This window comes from Phycodurus eques, chromosome 9, assembly GCF_024500275.1.
Source record: "Phycodurus eques isolate BA_2022a chromosome 9, UOR_Pequ_1.1, whole genome shotgun sequence".
Lineage (NCBI taxonomy): Eukaryota > Metazoa > Chordata > Actinopteri > Syngnathiformes > Syngnathidae > Phycodurus > Phycodurus eques.
In genome coordinates this window covers 27554763-27578465 of record NC_084533.1, presented here as the reverse complement: position 1 = coordinate 27578465, position 23703 = coordinate 27554763, and the positions used below count along the sequence as shown (strand labels likewise).

The 23703-nt window shown below is 46.7% G+C and overlaps 1 protein-coding gene across 5 annotated transcripts; it reads right to left on the bottom strand.

Annotated features, from left to right (window-relative positions):
* Positions 1-991: 991 nt before the first annotated feature.
* Positions 992-23313, bottom strand: bcorl1 (BCL6 corepressor-like 1). 5 transcript variants are annotated; one of them, XM_061686389.1, is made up of 12 exons: positions 23101-23313; positions 16110-16193; positions 13588-16014; positions 12460-12553; positions 11832-12272; positions 9253-9443; positions 6080-6340; positions 5844-6010; positions 4914-5059; positions 4238-4315; positions 2946-3117; positions 992-2044 (listed from the first exon to the last, which is right to left on the bottom strand). In XM_061686389.1, the coding sequence occupies exons 2-12, from the start codon at positions 16113-16115 to the stop codon at positions 1696-1698; spliced, it is 4332 nt and encodes a 1443-aa protein (XP_061542373.1). In that variant the 5' UTR covers positions 16116-16193; positions 23101-23313; the 3' UTR covers positions 992-1695. The 5 variants fall into 5 exon arrangements, with proteins under 5 accessions (XP_061542373.1, XP_061542372.1, XP_061542369.1 ...); XM_061686388.1 differs by lacking the exon at positions 23101-23313 and adding an exon at positions 18499-18634; XM_061686385.1 differs by lacking the exon at positions 23101-23313 and having other exon boundaries at positions 16110-18470.
* Positions 23314-23703: the final 390 nt, after the last annotated feature.

The window sequence follows — 23703 nt, the reverse complement described above, 5'->3', positions numbered from 1 at the left end:
TGTGTTGTTGTTTTTTTAACATGAGAGAAGGTTAATGTGGCCTCGACGGGGTATTTCACACCTGTGGAGTACATGAAAATATCTCAGCCTCACACTTTTGACACCACAGCCTCCAACTGCTGCCAAATTAATTTATCCATTAAAGGCCCTTCATACGGTATGTCCTCTTTTAACAATTAAAGTTTATTGCGAGCCAAACTAATCAACAAGTCTTAAAAATGTCTTCCCAGTCATTTTTTTTTTGGAACATTTAAAGAGATTCCTAGATTGTCAACAGGTATTTATATTGCATAAAAACATTGACAGGTGTGTCCAACCAGGTTAGTGCACGGAAATACCTCCGTGTGTCGCCAAACGGATCAATATTGCTTTCAATCTTTTTTTTTTTTAAACATTAAAAAAAGTAGACAGGGAAATCCATGTGATGGATTTCATCAGCGTGGCTCAACCTCTTGTGGCTCAGCCGCTCTTCAGGCAACTCAAAGTGAATTTGCAACATCTCACATGATGCAACCTCCGGACCGGATGCAACCATCCCTTTTTTTTTTTTTTTTTTTTTTTTTTTTGCATAACAAGAATGTACATTTTCCTTCATGCCACTTCCGGATCGCGTACGTGCGTCCATGTAATTATGAAGTGATAATAGTACCCGCCGTGAATGATTTAGAATCATTTATAGAAAAGGATTTCAACCACGTGAAGGGAGAAAGAGGAATTGGTGGGAGGTTAAAAAAAAAAAAAAAAAAAAAAAAAAAAAAAACCTTTGCCATTGGCCCTCTCTAGTGGACAAATGAAGCAAACCAGAATTTGCTGCAATTTTACAGTTCCCCATTTTGATACGACCTCGGAATTAATTCCGTGCCAGATGTGCTTACCACTACGCTGCCGTTCTAGTTACTTTTATTTGATTTTTTTGCAGTTTTAAAGTTTAGTGAGCCAACCTGGTACACACAACAGATAATAATAAAAAAAAAAAAGTATGATTTACAATCATGCTTTATTCTTGATTTCTTATAAAAGAATCAAACAAAAGTCTCTTGCAACACTGACGCACTCCTCGCTCTTGTTTTTTTTCTTCTTCTTAAAATCAACTCCACTTTCTTAACGGTTCTTAAATATCTTTTTTCATTTTTATTAAGTTTGTGATTCCAAACCAAAACTTCATTGATTGTCAACACAAAAAAAAAAAATCTATTATAGCACCAGTACAATAAAACTGTACTTTCGCTTGCTCTCAAATACTGTTTTCAAACCGGGTTCGGGGCAAATAAAGGGATCCTAATAAGTACATGAAGCACCGACCATACAAAGCAACTATCATACATAGACAAGAGGTCAAATATATTAAGGAACATTAAATAAAGCACAACAAATTGAGCTGTCCAGAGACACAAAGAACAAAGCCGCACGTGTCCGGGAGAGGGGGGGGGGAAAAAAAAAAAAAAAAAAAAAAGGATTCAGTGAAGGAGGGTTTGTGTCATTGCAGCTCTGAGGTCCATCCACCACAAACATGTCGAGGAAGAGGAGGGTGGAGTAAAGGCGTTTGGAAAAAGGAGGGCTGCGGGTTCCAATGTGTGACTATTGTGCGGTAGTTTCGTCTCAAGGGACGGCCCGGACTTGCCTGAGCACAAGTCGGGGGAGGAACCTGAAACGTGAGAGATCGGACGGAGATGTTCGAGTTCGTCACGCGCTGGGCTACCGACCTCGCGGCTTCTCCTCCTCCTCGTCCTCCTCTTCGTCGTCGTCGTCTTCCAGGATGTGAACGGAGGAGCCCAGCAGTCTCTGGAGCTCGGGAACGCAGCGCACCAAATGCACCAGCCCCTCTTCCTCGTCCTCTTCGCCCTCCTCCTCCGCCTCGTCGTCCTCAACTTTGTCCTTGCTGGCGGAATCCAGAGGCGAGCCCACCTGACTGATGAGAACCTGCCGGCCGAGCTCGATACGAGACAAGCCGGCCACCTCCAAGTGAGGGTGGCGGGCACGGAAGACGCGCGCCGACGTCTTCAGACGCTTCAGCACGTCCGACAGCAGGAACCAGTTGCAAAAGCTGCAGGGACGACAGTGCAGACAAACGGGAAGGTTCAAAAAAAAGGGGGACAGATGATGGAGAATTGATCTCTGTCTCCTTATGTACAGTGAATAGAGAAAGTCTACACACCCCTGCTCAAATGCTCAAAGGTGTTTGTGACATTTGTTTAAATTTTGAGATGAATCGTTTCAAAACTTTGTGACTTGTAACCTGTAGACCTGAATTGAAAGAAAAATGGAATGAAAAGCCTACGAGAACATGTGAACTTTATTAGGAGTTGATCAGAGGTCCGTTAAATGGTGGCAGGTGTGTGCTAAATCCTATGTAACATGAGTTTGAATGTGATTGGTTAAGTCTGACCATAGCCACATCCAGTTATACAGGAAGAGGGTGTGCACACTTGGGCAACCAGATTATATCAGTTGTTTATTTTTACCTCCTCTTTCAAAAAGATTTTGGTTCCTTTTTAAATTGAATCGTACATGTTATCATGCACATTAATGGCGCAAAAAATTGTCAATGATTTATCTCGGTCACATTTTTTTTAGGGGTGTGCAGACTTTTTATACCTACTATATGGTCTCAAAGAAGGTAACCGTGAGTAACTGGAACGCTGTAAAGACACCAACTCGGAAAGAATGTCTCGCCAAAGCAACGACAATGATTCAGTTGGGGCCTTTAGAACTGTTTTTAAAAATCGTCATTTATCACTGTTATCAAATGATAGATTTGATCGCTATGTGCATTTACCCCAAGTCATCACGGTAATAATAACGATGAGGATTCCGGACCCTTGGGGTATTTTCACAAACGCACGTGACAGACACTCCGTGCGACTGTTGCAAAATGTGATTAAAAATCTCCATTGAGCTTTGATTGTCCGAAACCTTGACTGCAGAGCGCTTTGCGGTCAACTCACCCCTGCGTTACGGACACCTGCAGGTGGTAGCAGGGCAGGAGAGGCTCCGAGGAGAACTCGAACACCAGGGTGTCTTTGTCGCATTCCCTGTCGGCGTTCCCGCACTCGCCCCCGGCAGACTCCTGGTTCTGCTGCGACAGCAGATAGTCCCAGCAGGGCTCCTCGCCCGTCTCTGCGGGGGGGGGGGGGGGGGGGGAAGAAAGGTTGCACGACGTTAAGTGGCCCCCAAAAAAAATTAAAAAAAAAAAAAATGGTGGAAACTTTGGAAAAAATACTTTGTGAAAATGACGACGTTACGAGAGACCGAAAAAGTTCTCAGTCTGTTGCTGTTTCTCTCTTTAGTTGGTGAGGTGAAATCGGTGATAAGGAAATAATATAGGCGCTAAAATAGAAACGTGCAGAAACTATCCAATCGATTGGCAATGTTTGTTTGCCAAATCGAGTGCTAAGTTTGACATTTTTTTCGACTTTTGAGATCTGTTGAATCTGATTTGAGAGACTTGCTTTCTTCACTACGGTCGAACACAGAATCGGCGAAGGCCAATTAATCCATAAAATGAGATATCTTTGACAACAGAATCTCATTAAAAATCTCATTCAGGCTGCAACTGTGTCCGCCATTCCACGGTTGATGCTAGAAATACATTCAAACCGCAAATACTCAAGCCATAATTTAGAACGATCGATCATCGAGTAACGATTATGTTGTTCTTTTTATCCTATTACACAGTATTCTGTTCCGCGGCAATGTTCTTGACGTAATTTAAAAAATGTGGAAATTTGGACAAATTGTTCTGGAACTGAATTTCTTTACCGTTGGCAGCTCTGCAGTCGTAGCATTAAATGCAATTTTACGAATAACTGGCATAATCATTTCTTTCTGCGTTTCCTCTTTTCAGGTTTTCCGTTTCGGCCAAGAATTTTACATTTGGCGCGTCCCTAAATAAAACCAATGTCGACTATTTATTTGTCTGTGTAATAAAAACCATCAAAGTTATTTTGTTTCAGCAGACTGCCAGGCTTGCATCATTTTTTGCAGAAAAACAATCGAGATGTTTTCGTCAGCGAGCGAATCGAAATATAACGTTTCTGTTGGCCCGCTGCTTTTGCCAGACTCAGCACTTCAGTCGTTTCAGCATTCCCCGCTCACGATTACGACTCCAACTCGCGCAGGCCTCAACTCGTCTTCATCTCCCGCTGAGGATGAAGGAGCCTCCCGTCTCTCGCTGACACGTTTTCTAACCGCCGAACGGGAATGTTTTCCTGTTTTGCGACATTGAGACGGAACTTACCAAACAAGGAGCTGCTGTAGAAGTCCCAGTGCAAGGTGGGATCCTGCTCACCGCGCCCTTCCAGGTCGATGAAATACTCTGGAAGAACGACCAAGGCAACATGGTTGCCATGCCAACTGAATTAATGGCGCACACGGGGAGGGGGGGGGGGGGAAATCAACCTTTATCATACGTAAATGGAGACGAGCTCATCATTATTTCAGTAGATATACTGTTTGTTTGGTGGTGCACAACCAAATCTTTCGAATGTAAAATATATAGATATGTAGATATATATCTATATATATATATATAGATATATATTCTACATTATAGAACCTGCTAAGGAAGCCATCATAAGGTCGACTAGAGAGGCCAGCATCATCGGCCGATGAGCAAGCAGCCAATTCCTAAATTGATAGCACCAATTGAGACCCTTGCTGTTTAAAAGTCATCAAATCATGTCTGAAAGGAATAATTATCTTTTTAAATTATGAGGAGACACGACAGGCAATAAATGAATACTTCAGCGGGTAGATGACTAAATAAACCTCCGCATGTGATGAAGCGATGCTCACACTGATTTTTATGCTCCTGACCAATATTTCAACAGCCTTCCATTAGAAACCGTTGCTTGTGCTTACGTTCCATTTGCCCCCCCCCCCCCCCCCCCAAAAAAAAAGCGGGTGGCGCTCACCTGTAAGGAAGGACTTCATGGTGTCACTGTGCGCCAGTTTGACCGGGGTGTGCCCCGAGTAGGTGGCCAGCGTCGGGTCTGCGCCGTGGTTGAGGAGCAGCCACACGATGGGCAGGTTGTCGCTAGCCACCGCGTCATGAAGCGGCCTGCGGAGAACAAAAACAACCCAGATTGTAACGCAAAATACAAACCGCAATTGCCATGAAGTTGGCAATACCTTGCGAATCTTCTTCAACCTATTTTCAATTGCATACACAACAGAGAAAAGGCATTTCATGGTTAAATTGATAAACCACAGTATTGTTTTTACAAATATTCACTCAATTGGAAATTGATGATTGCAACACATTCCCAAAAAGGCTTGGAGAGGGGCATGTTTACCACTGCGTTCCATCACCTTTCCTTTTGACAACACTTACGAAGTGTTTGGGAAGTGAGGACACGAATGGTTGAAGTTTTTGGAGGTGGAATTCTTTCCCTTTTCTCGCTTGACGTACAACTTAAGTTGCTCAAAAGTCCGGGGTGTCCGTTGCGGTATTTTGAGCTTCATAATGCGCCTGCACACGTTTTCAGTGGGAGACAGGTCTGGACGGCTGGCAAGCCAGTCTAGTATTCGCACGCTTTTACTAATGTAATTGCCAAGCCACATTCTGTGGCTTGGCATTGTCTTGCAGAAATAAACAGGGATGTCCCTGGAAAAGACGTTGCTTGGATGGCAGCATATGTTGCTCCAAAACCTTTAATGGTGCCTTCATAGATGTCCCACGGGCACAGACACACCATAACGCACACCCTCACCTGATGGTTTTAGTTTATGCTTGCGAGTGATTTCTGCTAGTTGTCTTGCTAATACTATTGATGAGCCTCATGTGACGGCGATTTGTTATATCGCTCATTTTCATTTCTTTTTGGCATTTACAGAAGCCTCACCGTGTTCCATCTTGAGCGCTGCAGTTGACATCGGCGCCGTGTTTCAGCAACATCTGGACAATCTGAGTCCAGCCTCGAGAGGACGCCTCGTGGAGGGCGGTGTAGCCCGCGTTGTCTCGCCGATTCACCTCCCTGATGTCCTTTTCGAGACAGTACTGCACCACTTCCTGATAAGCCAACCCCACGAAAAGCTCAAATTACTGTTGAATTACATGTTAATTAAATGTGATATTTACCTGATAGCCCAAACGGGCGGCACGTTGCAGCAACGTCTCCCCAGCATTTTTATTGACAATCAGCCGCCGCACCTCGGGAGGGATCGGCCGTTTGGGGGGAGACTCCGGGCTCCCGTTTTTCCCTGACGAGCTCATTTTGCCGGACAACGATGACGGCAGGCTCTTGGCAGGGGGCGGGGGGCCGCTGTTCTCCGTGGTCGCGTCCTCATCCAGAGCTGCGGCGGCGCCGCGTTTGCCCAAGCTGCTGCGCTTGGTCTTTGTCTTTTAAAAAAAAAAGAATAGAGGAGAGTGACGACTTAAGTCAAATGGAACGCATTGAGATCTCGGGCAATAGGTGAAACCTAACAAAGGAACAGGGGAGTAAAAAAAAAAAAAAAAAAGAAAGACAAAAGACAAACAGCCACAGGGGGGCACTGCTGGCTTATGTGCTGTACTCATCAAATGACAGCTGCATTTGAAAATACAGAACCTTAAACATGACTTGGAATGTAACATAAGTTGCCTTGCATAAAATAGGCTCACTAAAAACGACACACGAGGGACGGTTTGAAGTTACCTCGTGTAAAGATTAAATGCATCTGACTTTGTGGTGTGCATCAGGGTCAGAATCATTTCATCGGCCAAGTGTGTTATAAAACAAGGTGATTGTCTTGTAAGCACTATTCCTTCCATGTTATTGAACATATAGTAATGAGCAGCCTGGACAGAGAAGCGTGCGCCGACGGCTTGGCTCAATTGTAAAAGAGATCTAGCCGATTGTTTTAATTGGACGAGAGGTTGGGTTCTTCTTTTATTATTGATGTCAACGTATTGTTGGTTTAAGCACAGGACTGGGCAATACGGCCTTAAAATAAAATCAGAGTTTTTTTCTTGTATGCTCTGTTTGTGTGTTGTTGCTCATCTGTTAAAGTAGCACTTGTTTGACGGTTCATAATTACTATATCGATGCTCATTCCTTTTAGCCCATCTATGGCGTGTTGCACTATATGGCAGCATTAAGCTAGCAGACTTTTTGTTGGACCAAATGATATGGTTTGGTTCGAACATTTTGGTGTTTTAAATATTGAATGTGTAATTATCTTTTGTTTCATGTGTCAGTCTGAAAGTAAACTTCAACTGGGAGTGACAGATAAACAGCTTGAAGCAAGCACACTGAGCCTCTTATTTGGAGAACTGCGCGAGCGAGAATATTCTTTCCGTTTCGTCAAAGTGACACTTATATGATAGTTTCATTTGACAGCGAGTGAGTGACAACAGGTCCTCAGAAATACTTGAATAAGTGTTTTAATAAGTGTAAGTGTTTTTGATTATGTTTAAATGTGTTAAGCATGTGGGAGGTTTTTTTTTTTTTTTTTTTTTTTTTTTTTTATACGTTCTTTCTAGGAAGCAGATTTTCACCTATCGCGGGTGAGTCGGGAACATATGGTTTCCCCAGCGAATAATAATAATAATGTGAAAATAAGTACTTACTCTTGGAAAATGTCCCTTTTGCCAAGACACGATCCTTAGTAAACTGAAATTTCCTAATGTTAATTTAATTTAACATCCAATCCAACCCAACTGTATTTGTTAAGCGCTTTAAAAGCACGCGCGGTGCACCAAAGCGCCGTACAAAGCAATAAATACATAACACGTAGACACAGAGGTTCACATAAAACACAAAAATGGGTACATAAATAAAATTAAAAGACACAAATGTCAGTCATAAAAGGAGCAATAAAATCAGTCGGAATAAAAATAAATAAAGATGAACGAGCTGACATCGCAGTGGGTATCAAAGGCCAAGGAGAAGAGATGAGTTTTAAGAAGTGATTTCAAAACAGGTAAAGAGGAGGCCTGTCTAACGTGCTGCGGCGGTTCGTTCCATAGTTTTGCGCGGCAACAGCAAAGGCTCGCCCCCCCCCCCCCTCTGAGCTTCAGCCCCACTTTAGGGACAGTCCGGAGCAGCTGGCAAGCCGACCCGAGAGAGCGCGTGGGCTCGTAACATCGTCAAACGAAAATGAACACTCAAGCGAGGCCAGGCCGGTCCATATGTCTTTTGTGGAGTTGCTCCCTCACGCGCTCCTCGTGCGCGGTTGTACAGGGGAGACAAAGCGACCAGAGCAAAACAGCAACGAAGATCGACCGCGAAATCGAGGGCCTCGCCTTTCGGCTCCGCTCCTCCTTCACCTTTGACGGACCGACACACGAGTCCGCATCACTGCGGCCGCCGCATCCATCCGCCGGTCGATCTCCCGCTCTGTTCGTCCCTCACTCGTGAGCGAGACCCCGAGATACTTGAACTCCGCCACTTGCGGCGGGATCTCGTCCCCGACCTGGAGAAGGCGCTCCACCCTTGATTTGGCCACCGAAATAATTTCGAGAGACTTTCGTGGCCGAAACGCGACGTCGTAATAACGATGTCCATGTTCTGACAGAGAATATGACTCGCCGATTATAATGCGAGTTGCTCCTCGCTGAACCAATCGTGGCGTCAATAGAACCATGCCAACGTTAGGTTGACGCACACGGCACATTAGCAACTGCACGCGACGGATGCGAACGTTAGCTAGCCTACTGGGAGAGCGCTGGGGAAAAGAAAGAAAGAAAGAAAGAAGCGTTGACAAGAAACGGCCGACAGGTTTGTCAGTGTGGAGTTATTTTGGCTTTGTCAAGTCGGACAAGAAAGAGCAGCACGCACCCCGTGTGGTTATATGTGTTTTATTTGTCTGGCACAGTTGTATCATGTTCCGTGTCATGTTCAACTTTTGACAGAAAACTTTTTCAATCAAAAGGTTAAGAGTAACAGGGAACCTTTAAGATGGAAAAAAAAATGGTGATCCGTTTCATATCGTGCTACGTATCGATATGAACTGATACGACAGAAATATATGTCTTGTGATAGGATTGTTTTCCGTATCGCCCAGCCCTATTCTGTGCGTTGTCGGAATGACAATGCGAAAGAAACGATTTCATTTTGTAATGAATGTACTCTTTGAAGCATGACTATTGATTCATGCAATTGAACCTAACATGCTGTGAGGCAGACACCCTAACCACTGGCCCACCGTGCTGCTGTTTCTTTGTTGAGTTTTTTTTTGTTTTTTTTTTGCGTTTATCACCACCGAAAGTCAACTTTAAGGGGGCGCTCAAAGTCAGAGGGTCGAGTTGAAAATAAAAGCAAAGCAGCTCACCTTTTGCTCATCACTGTCACACAAATGTTTGCTTTTGAACTTCCTCTTCCCAGAAGGCTTGTCGTTGGACTCCAGCGATACGTCGCCGGCCTGGTAACGAACCGATCCCGAGCGCGTGAAGGAGGGTCTCCGGACAGGTGCCGGCTCCGGACTGGAAGCGGCAGGACTCGGACACTGAGCCGTCTGTGCATCTGCAAGCGTCGGTTTGGATTGGTTAGATGTTATTACCAGTTCAAACATTTTGGCCCCGGTGGGGAGAAATCTTTCCAAGGACCCCGTCATAATTCTAACGTCAGAACTACCATGTGTACGCATAAATGCCAGAGCAATTTAAAAGTTGCCTCGTCAAAATATTACTGTAACAGATTCATATTTTTAGAGACGAAAAATGTAATGTTACGAGAATGAAGCTGTATTTTTTGGAAAGCAAAGCTACAAGAACAAAGACGTATTTTGTCCTAATGTCATGTAATGAGTATAATGTCATAATATTAGGTCAGATTTAGCAAGAAATAAAAAGTCATATTTTAAAAAGTGAATTAAAAAACATACAACTATTCTTCTAATATTAGGCTTGTAATTCTGGAAAAAGCACCTTTATTCTCACCCAAAACGTTTGAAAAAAATACACCCTTTGTTCTCATAAAATTCCTGTAATATTTGTTGCATTCATTTAGCTGTTTCTTTTCCTGAAATTGGTTAATTAATGGTATAGATCTTTCATTTTTTATGTATATATAATTTGTTAATTGATTTGGACAATTTTACATATGCATGTAACACTTAGTATTTTATTAAATAGATGGTTAATAAATTCTAATTACATTTGTCAAAATAAAAAATGAGCATGAATTATGTTGTTGACAAAAACAATAATTTCACACGGATATAACCTTTTTTATTTTATTAAATAGTTGGTCGATAAGTGAATTCAATTAATTCAAAATGAAAAAATGAGGATGAAATATTTTATTAATAATAATTACTTTACATATGTATTACATTTTTTTGATGTCTAAATTGTTTCATCAATTCCACGGTTGAAACTACATGTTTACATACACTATATAAAAAGACATACGCTTTTTCATGAAATCAGACTAACCTTTTCCCGTTTAGGTTCATTAGGAGTACCAAAATTATTTCTATTTTCTGTATGTCAAAATAACCACAGAAGGATTTTTTTTTTTTTTTTATATATAAATAAGATGACTAATTTATGCCTTGAAACAATATGGGAAACCCCAGATGATGATGACATGTCATTGGTGATTTATTGACAAGATTTGAGTTCATTAGAGATGCACCTGGGGATGCATTTGAACTAGGCACTCCTGAAACACACCGCTTCTTTGTGCAACATCACGGGAAAGTCAACAGAGATCAGGAAGAGAATTCCTTGAAAACCAGACGTGCGCAAGTTGGGTGCAATTTCCAGATGCCTGAAGGCGCCACGTTCATCTGTTCAAACAATTCTACCCGAGTATAAACACAATGGCAATGTCCTGGCTTCATACCGCTCAGTAACGAGACGGGTTCTGAGTCCCAGAGATGAACGTACTTCGGTCTGAAATATCCATAGCGACCCAAGAACATAAGCAAAAGACTTTGTGAAGATGGTGGCTGAAGCTAGTAAGAGTGTGTCATTAGCCACAGTGAAACGAGTACTGTACCGACAGGGGGCTGAAAAGCCACTCTGCCAGGAAGAGTGAGAGTGAGAGCACCATTTCAACTTTGAAATATGGTGGTAGCAGCATCTTGTTGCAGGGTTGCGGAAAAACTGAATCAACATCTCAAGACATCCGCCGACAAATTAAAGCTCGGACGCAAACGGGTCTTCCAAATGGACACTGAAGCGAAGCGTACTGTCAAACTGGTTACAAAGTGGCTTAAGGGTAACAAAGTCAATGTTTTGGAGTGGCCCTCACAACGTCATGATCTCAATCCTATTGAAAATTTAAGGGCAGACCTGAAAAGGCATGTGAGAGCAAGGCGGCCTGCAACCTTAACTCAGCTACACCAGTTCTGTCAGAAGGACAAAATTCCTGCCAACTATTGTGAGAAGCTTGTGGAAGGATATCCAAAACGTTTGACTCAAGTCATACAGCTTAAAGGCAATGGTACCAAATACTAATGAAATGTATGTTAACTTCGGACATGGAAGAAAGTAATGACAAATTAAAAAATAGAAATACTTTTGGTTATCCTAAATGACCTAAAACGTTTACGTTTAGTCTGATTTCTTGTCAGAAAGTGAGGAATTAAATAGTGTATGTAAACTTCTGGTTTCAACTGTAATTAAATGAATTAAAAATAATCAAAATGAGCAAGAATTATTGCAATACATGAAACTTTTGTTGCATCAATTTAGCCTTTTTTTCTCAAATGGGTCAGTTACAATATATTGACCAATTGATCAAATTAAAAAACGCGTTAACGGAGTTAGAAATTGCAAAATGAAATATTAGTTTCCAAAAATTACATACAGTATACATTCGTTTACAAGTGTTGATTCATGACAATTACTTGTACATGAATGATGAGCACGAATGATTTGATCAAGCAAGCAATAAACATACCCGCTGTGATTCCGCTGTCCGACTCATCAAGGTGCTCGCCTTCTTCCAGTTTGTCCGTCTCGGTGACGTACTCCCCCATCTGGTACTTTCTGTTACGGCAGTGCTGCCGTCTTTTATGCGCCGGGGCGTCGTCCTCCGCGTCGCCCGCCTTGACCTTGTTCCGGACGTCCCGCTTTGACGAGCGAGGCCTCCCTCTCGGACGGCGGGCCGGCGTCCGCGGGAGTGAGGGGGAAGGGGCCATTGGAAGGGGCGGCGGCGGCGGCGGCGGCGGCGGAGGGGGGGAAGGCGTCGCGAAGCCCCAAAGGTCCAGTCTGGCCTCGTCTGCGCGCCGCCGTCCTCTCCTCAACCTCGGGAAGGAGGCCTCTTTAACGGCGGCCTCCTTAGCGGCCGCTCCGGACTTCAAGGCACGAGTCTCTTCACCCTCGGGACTGCTGCCGCCATCTGTAACTCATTCAATCGCGTTTGACTAGTTACTCTCCCACCGGCTCCCGTGCATACAGGTGCAGGTGACACATCGAAGGCGTTCCGATTTTTTCGTTTACTGACGTGAAGAGTAAATGCATGTAGCTCAATACACAAACAACAGCGTAATCAAATGTGACATTTTAAGGAAGAAAACGATGATAACCTGTTTTGTCGTGGGGTTCCTCGTCCTTCCAAGTCTGCTCTTGACTCTGACAGGAAAGTCGTTGCTCCAACTCCGATGTTTTTTGTTTCTTCTGCTGAAGGAGCCGGAGGACAGGACAGATGTTATCGAGGATGCAAATGACAACGACATAAATTTTGGCACAAACATTGACTACTCACAAACCATTAGGGGCAGGGACGTCGTCCCGATCGCATTATTTTGCACCAGAGTCAGAGTCCGGGTCACTTTATTTTGTTATTTTACCGGTAATTTTTTTGAGTGAAACCTTGGCAATGCATTAATAAAAAAAATAAAAAATAAAAAAAAAGAAGGCATCCAAGTTGTCTCAATTATCTTATTTTGATTTACTTGCATAAAGGTATCCCAAAGTGATACCCGTTTACATGACTGAAGGTCAACAGGGGTTCAAATCAAGTAAACAAATAAATTATTTTATTCTTGACTTAAGAAATTAACTCAATTTAAAAATCTGATCATTTTCAGCCGACACCGATCAGCTGAATATCACATGATCGGGCCCGATTTCTGATCACGTGATCGGATTTAAGGGGATCGATCGGCTTTTCGGGTGAAATTTCAGGCTGGACCGAAGGAGCTATAACCTTTACAAATGAGTTTCACTTCTGCACTGTTCAATGTTTCAGCACTTTTTTGCACAATGGCAACATTCACGCGTTGGCTCCATGACTTTCCACCCACGTCCACTTTTATGCCTTTCTGTGACCCTTCCAGTCTCCGTATCTCGGTTGCAACCTGCCGACGACAATTTGTAGCCACTTCCCTCTGAGAACATCGTTTTTGGAAGCCTCACTAAGGCGAGGTAATGTTGATCAATTGTTAGGTGTCGCCTTGGTCTCATGACGTAAAAGCCTTCTAATTAAATGTATTGATCGATTCGTTGGTCAAACGACTGCTGAGATTGTTGCCTTTCGGCTCCTTGTGGGAGAACAGCAAGTTGAAACATTGAACAACTGGAGATGAACCTCGCCCGTAAAAAGGTTATGGCGCATTTTAGTTTCATCCTGAAAGTTCACCGAATAGCACCGCATTTTTGTGAGAAGTCTGTTTTAAGGTGAACAAACCCAAATGTTGATCAACATACTTTACCTTCTTTTGGGAAGACACTTTGATCGGTGTAACGTCTTTCTCCTTCTCTCCGGTCGTCTTCTTTGCCGACTCCACTGGTGACCTCTCCTTTGTGGGCTTCTTAGGACTAACTTTCTTCTGTTTAACAGCTTTGGTTGGCGACTCTTCTTTGGTTCCGTTTGTTTTCTTCTCGTCGCCTCGACCCGGGGACCGGCGTGACAGAATAGAGGCAACTATACCTCCCAGGTTTTCATCCGGAGGAGCATCTGACTCTTTGCTGTCTATTTTCAGCACCTCCCCCTCCAACACCTGAGCCAGTTTGCTGTCCAGCCTGTTGCCATTTGTTGATGCGTTGCTTCTGAGGCTATGAGACTGTCCAAAGGGCTTAGAAAAACCGTGCTTGTGTTCTACCCGATGACTGTGTATCTCTGCGTTATTCTCCGAGGTCTCGGTGGGTTTCGACCTTTCCGGCCTCTTCCTGGATGGAGTCAAACCTCCTCGAGACAACACTCCAGGCCAGTTTTCCGTGGACCAGCTTGCTGGGGGTTCATTTAGAGAGGCCTGTTTGGACGGGGTGTCTTTGAGAAGAGTCATAACACTGTCTTTTCTCGACACTACAGCGAGAGCGTCGCTCGCTGGTGCGGATGTTTCCAAGTCTTGCTGCTTCACGATGGACGCGAGGTTAGAGAGCGCAGACGGGTTCACCTTCGAATCTTCCGCAGGTATGGAGGGACTCTGGAACTTGGAACTTTCCACAGTTCCTTTGGCCGTTTGGGAACCCGGTGAGATTTTTCTCTGAGCCGAAGATGCTTGGTGCGGAGCATGCGGGGACTGTTGCCACGCCGAGTAGGGACCCGCCGCTTTGCCAGACTTCAGATGCGCGGTTGTTGCGCTCGAGAGGGCCGTCATTAGGGCTCCTTTGGCAGGACACTTCTTGGTGATGGCTGTGCTCGTGTTTTTAACATGCTTGACGTTGTGAGCATGCTTCAGCGAGGGGGGCTTCTTACCTCCTGAGGTTACTTGTTCTCCTTGATCGATTATTGATATAAACTCCTGCTTAGCAAAACTCTGGAACTCTTCTACAAAAGTCCCTTTTCCATCTTTTCCGCGAAGTGTAGAGGCCAGTATGGGACTCGCTACGCCTACGTATGTTCCAGGGATATTTTTAATGGGCTCTTGTGAAGCCCCCTTGCTCCATACCGGCTTAGGTTCAGAGACGTGGTGATTCTGAGGCCGGATCGATTGCTTTGGATGGGATCCATTTCTGTGGGTAGTGGGTAAAACGGGATATTGCCCAGTTGCGCTATATGTCCTCTTTGAGTTTACAAGGTCCATTTTATTGGACTCGCTGCTTTGAGGCTCCTTCGTTGAAACCGCAGGGTCATTTGTGCATTTTGGACGTTTCGATTTGGCCGACAAATCCAGGGGTACGTCCCTCGGCTCTAGCGAGCATGCTACTCTGTGCTCCTCCGTTTTCAGAGCGCCCGTGGCAATCTTGTCTAAGCTGAGGCTCTTCTCCACCTGGTTTAGAAGTCTACTCTGAGAGGCGATGGTGGCTAGTGCGGATCCGCAACAAATGGCTGCAGTGGGCGACAACGTGTAGCGGGTGGGTGCCGCGGAGTTCAGCGACGGGTGCTGCGGCGGCAGGGCCGTGCCCGGCGAAGCCGCCGCCGAGGCCAAGGACTTATGTTCCCCAACAGATTTGGCGTTCTTGCTGGACGAATGGTTGACTTTAAGTTTAGAGGATTTTTTGTCAGAAGCCGGAATCCGGGCCATGGAGAAGGGATAGTGATAGGTCCGCATAAGGGGCGTCCCTGCTACACCTGAGGTTTGAGCTTGAATGTCTTTTGGAAACTGGCTAGCAGTGGCTTCTCTCAAAGCCGCGATCTGCCCCAATGCTGGTGGGAGAGTGACTTTACAAAGGGGGGAGGAGAAATCGGTGGAAGGCAGGAAGGCAACTGGCTGGGCTGGTTTGAACAAGGAGCACTGGAAACCAGGTGGAGCAGATGGCGTTTGCGTCTGCGATTTCTTGCTGCGACAGGGATTGGCCGAGTCCTCCCGGCTGGCTTTTATGCCGCTCGACCGCTGAGGAGCGGGGAAGGCCCCCGTGCCGTCGTCCTTGATTTTAGCGGCCTCTACCGCTCTTTTGTCTGTCGTCTTCTCGGCGCCGGCGGGGGCCGAGCTCGACATCGGTTCATTGTCGAGCTGCCGGGGCGGAGGAAGCTCGGGGCCGAGGTTGTAATTACTGGTGTCCGGGCAGGCCCTCGCTGTCTTACAGTCTGTCGTCGGAGCGGTCTTGTTTTGCTGACCGAGGGTAACGTCGCCTCGAAACTCGAGGGGCAGCGTTTGGGGAGGATTTCCCACCATGCTCGTGGACACCTTATTTGGAGCACTGATTTCTCTGCTCACCGTGCCTCCATCCCCTACATTCATTAGTGAAGAATCCACCTAGGTAATAAAGAAAAGCCTTCAAGCAGCCATCTTTAATGACCTACTCCCTGATACGAATACAACCGTCATAAAAAAACAAACAAAAATTATACCTGCATAGGTGTTTCTTTAACACAACATGCCTCGCAGGGTAGTCGAGTCAGTCTGATGCGTTTTTCTTTCCATACAATAATTGGCTGCAAAGAGAAAACCATTTCAGGACAATACAGTATATACTCTGAAGCAACGTTTGAGTCACAAGAAAACTTCCTTTCTGCTAGATTGCCTCCGAGGTCAAACATGATACAATTTCCTGAGAGCAAGTGGCTCTTTCCATGTAGAAAAGAAAAGAAACGCTGCGTACTTTTATCTCTTTTTTTTGTTGCCGTTGCACACAAGAATGGAATTCCTCTGTTGTTCAATCCCCGTGTGAATGGAAATTGCATGTTTAAAAAGTCCAGTTTCAATACGCGAGTTGTTTACAGACGTCGCGCACGACCTCACGCCGGCTCGTGATAGGGCTCCAGTTAACCGATCCAATTAGACTAATAAAGGACAATGAAATCTCTTTTTGTCATCATACTAAAAGATATATATATACTTCACATCTTTTATGCAGAATGAAATTGCTCGTTCGCTTTAAAGAGCGGGCCTCTTTACGGGGTACTTTTTTTGGTGCCCTTCTAAATGCTGACAAACAGCCTCAAGGTTCTCTGCAGTGACGAAGCCTTGCACGGAAAGTCAACAGATTTGGGGCAAATTGTCAGCACGTTAAGCAGCACCGCAAGCAAGCGCAGAACAATAGCGATTCCCAACCGCTGCCATCGGCCGCGCGGGTGTGACATTTATTGACTGCAAATATTGTATTATATCTTTGTCCAAGTGTGTACACCAGCGACGTATAGCGACGCCACCTCTGGCTCTCAAGTGTGTGACGTGAAAACGGTTATCGGACCAGCGTCGCGATAGTTGGGAGCCGGATGTTATTTCTCAGTTGCAGTGGCAGCATCACGCCACGCCGACCGGGTCGCTGCATGGCAAACAGATGGAAGTTGCCCCGAAAACTGTCCGAGAAAAAAGAAGCGCTGCAAATGTCTCAGGCAGTTTCATGGACTTTTGTAATCAAGCGGATCACATTTCCTAGGGTATATATATATATATATATATATATATATATATATATATGTATATTTGTTTAACGAGCGCTACGCCTTGTTTTGCACTTTTCAGAGATATCTCGTAAAGTGTTTTTTCAGGCAAGGTGGTGATGAGTTCTTTCACGAAAACTAAACGGTCAAGAACAGCAAACGTACGTGCCAATACTGAAAAGAGAAAAAGTGTTTGTTTGAGCCACGTGCGCTAATGATCAGAATGGTGCCACCTCCGCCTCAATTGGAGCCAGGAAACACCCTGAACTCTCTTATAATAGACGGCGGAGGGTACATAATGAACCTGTGTATCCACTATTTGTGACATCTTGGTGTGCCGTATGATTTTCTTTTTCTTTCTTTTTTTTCCAATGTAAAATCTGTGTCTTGGCTCAATGTTGCAAAACATTACTGAGAAGACACACACAAAGAAAGAAAACGGCACCACGAGTAAGAAAACAGCAAGTACAGGTGAGGGCAGAGAGCAACTACAACGGGACGAGGCAGGAAATGTTTTTAGGGGTCAAAAAAGAAGAACTGCATCGCCTTGGGGTCAGTCGATAGCAAAGAAAGAAAGAACGAAAAATCACGCCACAATGTCCAGAAAACGGTGCAATCTCGGCTTGCTTGTCCTTGTGTGGGCCAACACACGCACGCACGCACGCACGCAAGCAAGCACGCCGAACCGTGCATGCGGCGCGCAGCTTCGCAGCACCACTTTGGGCTTCGCTTTGCTGCCCGGCACGGAGGAAGTGCAGTCGGAACCTCCTAATGCTGCAAACATCAGAAACAACTCTAATGGGGGGCGACAACGACACTGGGGTGGTAGCGGCAAAGGGGGGTCTTCCCAGCCTCCTCCACTCCCCCCCCCCCCACTTCCTCCAAAACAGCTCATCTCGATGCCACATTCGCGAAGGCGACAACAACAACGACGAAATCCTCAATGAGCCAAACGCCCGTCTGCACACAATCAATATCAAAGTCACGGGGGGATAAAGGATCAAGTGAGACACGGGGGGATGGGGTGGGCGACACAAGTTAACGTGCTCCGGAGCGGTCGCCGCTGTCACGGACGAAGGAGGAGAAGAGAAGACGGAGCCCGACAACTCCGCCGGCCGCTCGGGCAGCGACGACCGCGAGCGAGGCTCGCGAAGCTCGCTCGCTCGCACGCACGCACGCACAGCCGACCTAGCACGGAGCGTCGGGTGTCCCGTCCTCTCGAGCCACTTGCGAGGCTTCCGTATGCGGACCCCGACCCCGCGAAAGCGCCAGCACCCACCCGCCCCCCTCCACCTTATTTTTTCCTCTCTCTCGCCACATAAAAGATGTCCAATGACACGAGCTGCCCGCTCACCCGGATGGGACGTGAACGTCGCACGGCGGACGTCTACGTTCCGCGGCTGCCTCTTCGGCCTCCGGCGGTCCGCGGCTCCTCACTAATCTCGACGGTTTTCGGTTCTCAAAGTCCGGGGAGGGGGGTAAGGGGAGGGGGTGGGGGTGGTGGGTGGTGGGGGTCGTCAAGACTGTCCGTTCCGTATCTCCAGTCTGGTGGGAGCGAGAGAGGGAGAGAGCGGGGAGGAAGCCCCTGGGAAATGTAGTGCTCGGCTACCCACGCCCAGGATTACGCCGGAGAAGCAGGGAGGAGTGAGGACTACAGGTCCCGGAATGCACCGCGACGTCACAGCCGCTTCGGGAGACACGAGGGGGGATCGAGACCACAGCGGTGCTGCTGGTGGTGCGATTTAACTGAGAGAGAGAGAGAGAGAGAGAGAGAGAGAGAGAGAGAGAGAGAGAGAGAGAAAAAAGCCTTTATCTGAGCGTGTCACCGAGTCGTAAACTGTCACTTTAAAGCCAAGATACCAAAGAGGAAATGTAGTAAAACGAGGAAATTCTATGTGGGAGAGGTTCGGGTTCGTTGGTGAAGATGAGGAAGCGAGTGAGTCGAGAGGAAGGAAAGAACACAAGCGCCTCTACGTGGAGGTGTTCCAAACTAATGACACGTCAAGTCGATTGTCACTTCACGTCACGGCTTTTCGATCCCCCTCCGTAAGTGTTCGTTTAGAGCTGGAGTTTACTCAAATTTTCAGATAAGACCCAGATCTCCCATTTGCCGCCGCAAAATCCTGGTTGAATGCCAGGATTTACTGGTTAGCACGTCTGCCTCGCAGATCTGAGGTTCTGAGGTTGAATCTCGGTTCTGGCCTTTCGCCCAAAGTCGGCGCAGTTCAAAAAAATGGATGGGCGAAAAATGACACCATGTATTAACACATAGGTTCACGATAACAACAAGGTGAGGGGAAATCGTACGCGCTAGCTTGACAATGAATACTAAAACACAAACAGCACTTCGGAACTGCCCAAAGTTTTGGAAGCCCCCATTTAAAAATAAAAGACCCTTCAAACAAAAGCATGAAGTCAAACCGCTTTTGAACCAAGTTGACGTCTTCCGTCTCTTTAGGCGCACTAAATTGCACTGACGCTATCGATCGCCGGTGTTTGTGAGCGCTGACGATGAGTGGAAAACGGGCACGTCCAAATGGAAATGACATTTTATTTGAATTTGTCATTTGGTTGTTTGAAATGAAAAACGGAATATTACAGTATGATCGCATGTGGCCTGACCGGCCTCAATAAATGGGCCAAACCGAATGTATGCACAAATAGGACCGGCATGTTTATGAGCTTGTTCTAAGCTCTATCATTTCTAGATTTATCCATCCATTTTCGATAGCGCTTGCCCTCATTCGGGTTTAGCCGGAGTCGATCCCAGCCGACGTCGGTAAAGGACCGAGGGGGCGCGATGGACGGCCGTCGCTCAGGACCGACCTCTGACCCCGAGGTGCGCGTCGACCCACGAGCTCACAGTCACCCCTGTGGCCCGTTGAGAGGCTTCAGTTCACCAAACACGGATGTTTTGCTTCTGTGGGAAGAAGCCGGACGAACCGGAGAAAACGCACACGATCGCAGGGAGAACATGCAAAGGCCACACAGGAAGGCCACAGCCTACTGTAGATTCGAACCGCCAACCACAAAACCGCTTCGATGGCCGTGACAATTCAACCGTTCAAAGAACATTTCTCTACAGTCAATCACTCGCATATTCGCCGTTCGCTATTCACTAATTCACCTGTTTGCATTTCTTACATGCTCGAAGATGATGACACACAGCCCTGTCTAAATAGGAATTGTTCTCAAGGAAGTATGCTGAAGTGACACATCTCGACCGAGAGGCGAGATTTGTATGTCAGGGAGGAGCCAAGTTTAGCCTGGGTTGTAAGTGGAAGATACGGAGAGTCTTTGCTGCATCTAGCAGCCATCCATTTTCTTCCGCTTATCCGGGGTCGGGTCGCGGGGGCAGCATCTTAAGCAGGGGAAGCCCAGACTTCCCTCTCCCCAGCCACTTCGTTCCAACTCTTCCGGGGGGATCCCGAGCCGTTCCCAGGGCACGGCGAGAGACGTGGTCTCTCCGGCGGGTCCTGGGTCATCCCCGGGGTCTCCTCCTAGCGGGAGGCGTCCGGAGGGTATCTTAACCAGATGCCCGAGCCGCCTCATCTGGCTCCTCTCGATGCCGAGGACCAGCGGCCGTACTCCGACCGAGCTTCTCACCCTGCGGAGGAAACTCATTTCGGCCGCTCGTATCCGCCATCTTGTTCTTTGGGTCACGAAACACAGCTCGCGACAACAGGTGAGGGTAGGAACGGACATTGACCGCTAAATCACCTCGAGAGACCGATACAGAATCCGCATCTCCGCCTGTCGAACTCCTCCACTTGGGGCAGGATCTCATCCCCGACCATCCCCGACCCGGAGAGGGCACGCCACCTTTTTCCGACTGAGGACCACGGTCTCGGATTTGGAGGTGCCTATTCGCATCCCGGCCGCTTCACGCTCGGCTGCGAACCGCTCCGGTGAGAGTCAAAGATCGGGGCTCGATGGAGCAATCAGAATCACATCATCTGCAAAAAGCACCGACGTAATAATGATATCGCCAAACCGGACACCTTCAACACCCCCGTGCAGTTTTCATTCAAAAAAAAAAAAAAAAACACTATTTTTTTTTTTTTTTTTAATGACTGAAAATGTACTGTTCCAAACTATTACACGCAAAAAAAAACATAAAACATTTTCTAGGTGTTGAAGAGCTGAAAATCGTCAGCTGAATTTGAAGCATGAGGAGGTTATATGTAAAGTGAGAAATGAAACCAGAAGCTAGCTCAAACAAAAACATCTTTCCATGTCATGTTACATTTTAACATAAGAAGCCTTTTTGAAAGCAGCTCCACAATTCTCACATCCATTCAGCTTGTAAGTATTTTGAGAGTTTTCTGCCAGCACCCTCATAAATCTTTTTCTTGAGGAGGCTCCAAAGGTTCTCAACAGGGTTGAAGTCAGGGGAGCACTGGGGCCACACCATGACCTTTGTGCTTTTTATGCCCACAGCAGCCAATGTCGTTTGCGTTGATCATTTAAGAATATCGGACAAAATGATCATTGGCGAAATTTACACCAGGTCTCCAACGCGGATGAGCAATTGAAATCCCGAAGCTCAGAACTCATTGATACACTATCGACGGACAACAACAAGAAACCCCGATATTATCCATCAAAAGTGAGCTGCGTTATCATTGAAAGCGCAGACTTTTAGATCCAGCTCTTGTATTGCGTCTCATCCGCTGAGTGTGCACGTTGCTTGTGAAAGCAAGTGTGAAAGGAAAAGTTGCACTAGCGGGATACATCTTCTTCTCCCCCCTCAAAAAACTAAACAAGACAAAACATTCTACGTTATGTTTATATGACCATACACACATCTCTCGCCATAATCACATTTTGTCTCGGTGCTTAAGCAGCCTTTGCTGTAATTAGGCCACTTGTCTTATTCAAGCGGATCAGTTTCTTCAAGGTATTTCCTACTTTTTCTCAACACTTGTTCTAATGAGGAACTAGACAAATTATACACAAGGGGGTTGTGTGTGTGTGTGTGTGTGTGCGGTTTTTGCATCCAGCCCCGGTGTCGGGGCGGCGCGGGGCCGGGCAGCGATCATCGCAGCGGTCCGGGCTGAAACTATTTGGCTGCGTGGCCCATCGGCACGCGGCCATTCGCCCAGTAATGGCTGCGCACACGCGGCCACATCGCCGCCGACATGGCAACCCCCGCTTTTAGAAGAAAAAAAAAAAAAAAACAGGAAGGGACATTTATCAACAAAGCAAGCAAAAGATCCGCCAGCCCTCTTCCCGGTCGTGAGCGCCCACTCCGGGCTTGGGCCACCTCTGTGAGTCGGCGTCGGAAGTGCACAAAATAGTCCAATTCGGCGTTGATGTTGTTTTTCGCGTGTGCGTGTTTTGGGGACAAGACACTCGCCTTCTAAGTGGTCGCCCCCCCCCCCCCCCCCTTCTTGATAGACAATTTTAGGCCGCCATGGCCTCACTAAACGAGGATGTCCCGTCTAAGTTCACCTGGAGGGGGCAAGCGGGTATCCATTTTGGCGAAAGTCATGACTAACGTCAGGTAGGGAGCTTGACGTTCTTGTTCGCCGGCGTCGTGCACATGATGTCAAAAAAAAAAAAAAAAAAAAAGCTCGGCACCTGAATGCATCACTTCCCGTGTAGTTTGTGTGTGTCTCACCCCCCCCCCCCTCCCCTCCCAAACACAACCCCTTGCTCCCGACACATCACATTGTCTTTTTGCAGACACACACCTCGTCATCCCAACTTGCTCGCATCCAACACACAATGTCGCGGGATAGCAGCGAGACGTCACCGGGGCGGCGGGGAGGGGAGGGGAGGGGAGGGGGGGGGGGGGCAAGATCAAAATGACGACAATGAGAACACATCCAGGTCAAAGTTTGGCAGAGTTTGGGCTGGTGCTCAGTGTCCTTGTGCAACGTGCGCCCCCTCCCCGTGCCCGTAACGCCTTTGTTATTAGTAATCGCACGCTATTGCGCCGCCGTCTTCTTACCTTGGCGCTCCGAGCTGTGTGCCGCCGCAAAGGCTGCGTGTGCACACGGCGCAACAAGCGAGCCGTCGTCCGCGGCTTGGGGCGGGAGGGAGGGCTGTGTGTGTGTGGGGGGGGGGCGGCTTCGGAACCGGTGGTCCCGCCGAGGCCGCTTCTCCGCTAACAATAAGCAGAGTGGCCGCTGCAAGAAAATGTTTTTGTTGTTGTTGCTTGTCGTGGCGATCTTCGCTTATTGCGCGAGCTTTGGGTCTGCAGCAGCTGGAGATGAGAATCGCGCACCCTGGGTCCTAGCGCCGTCCGCGAGAACCCACAGGTGAATCCAACCGACACATTGGAGCTCAGTGGGCTTCCATCTTTCACGTTCTCGGGTTTGGGCTAACCCGGGGCTGTATATAGTCATTCGGGGGGGCCAAAAGGCAGGCAGTCCTCGTCGTGGGGCGTGTACTAATAAGATTGGCAATATTAAAGTCCATGTAAAGTAAAAAAAATAAAAATAATAATTGACACGCCACAGAGAAGTTTGAATGATTAAAAACAAATCAACTAAGATAAGGCTTGAAAATCATGAAAAAAAACATGTCGTTGTCTCCGCTCTCAAACACTGTG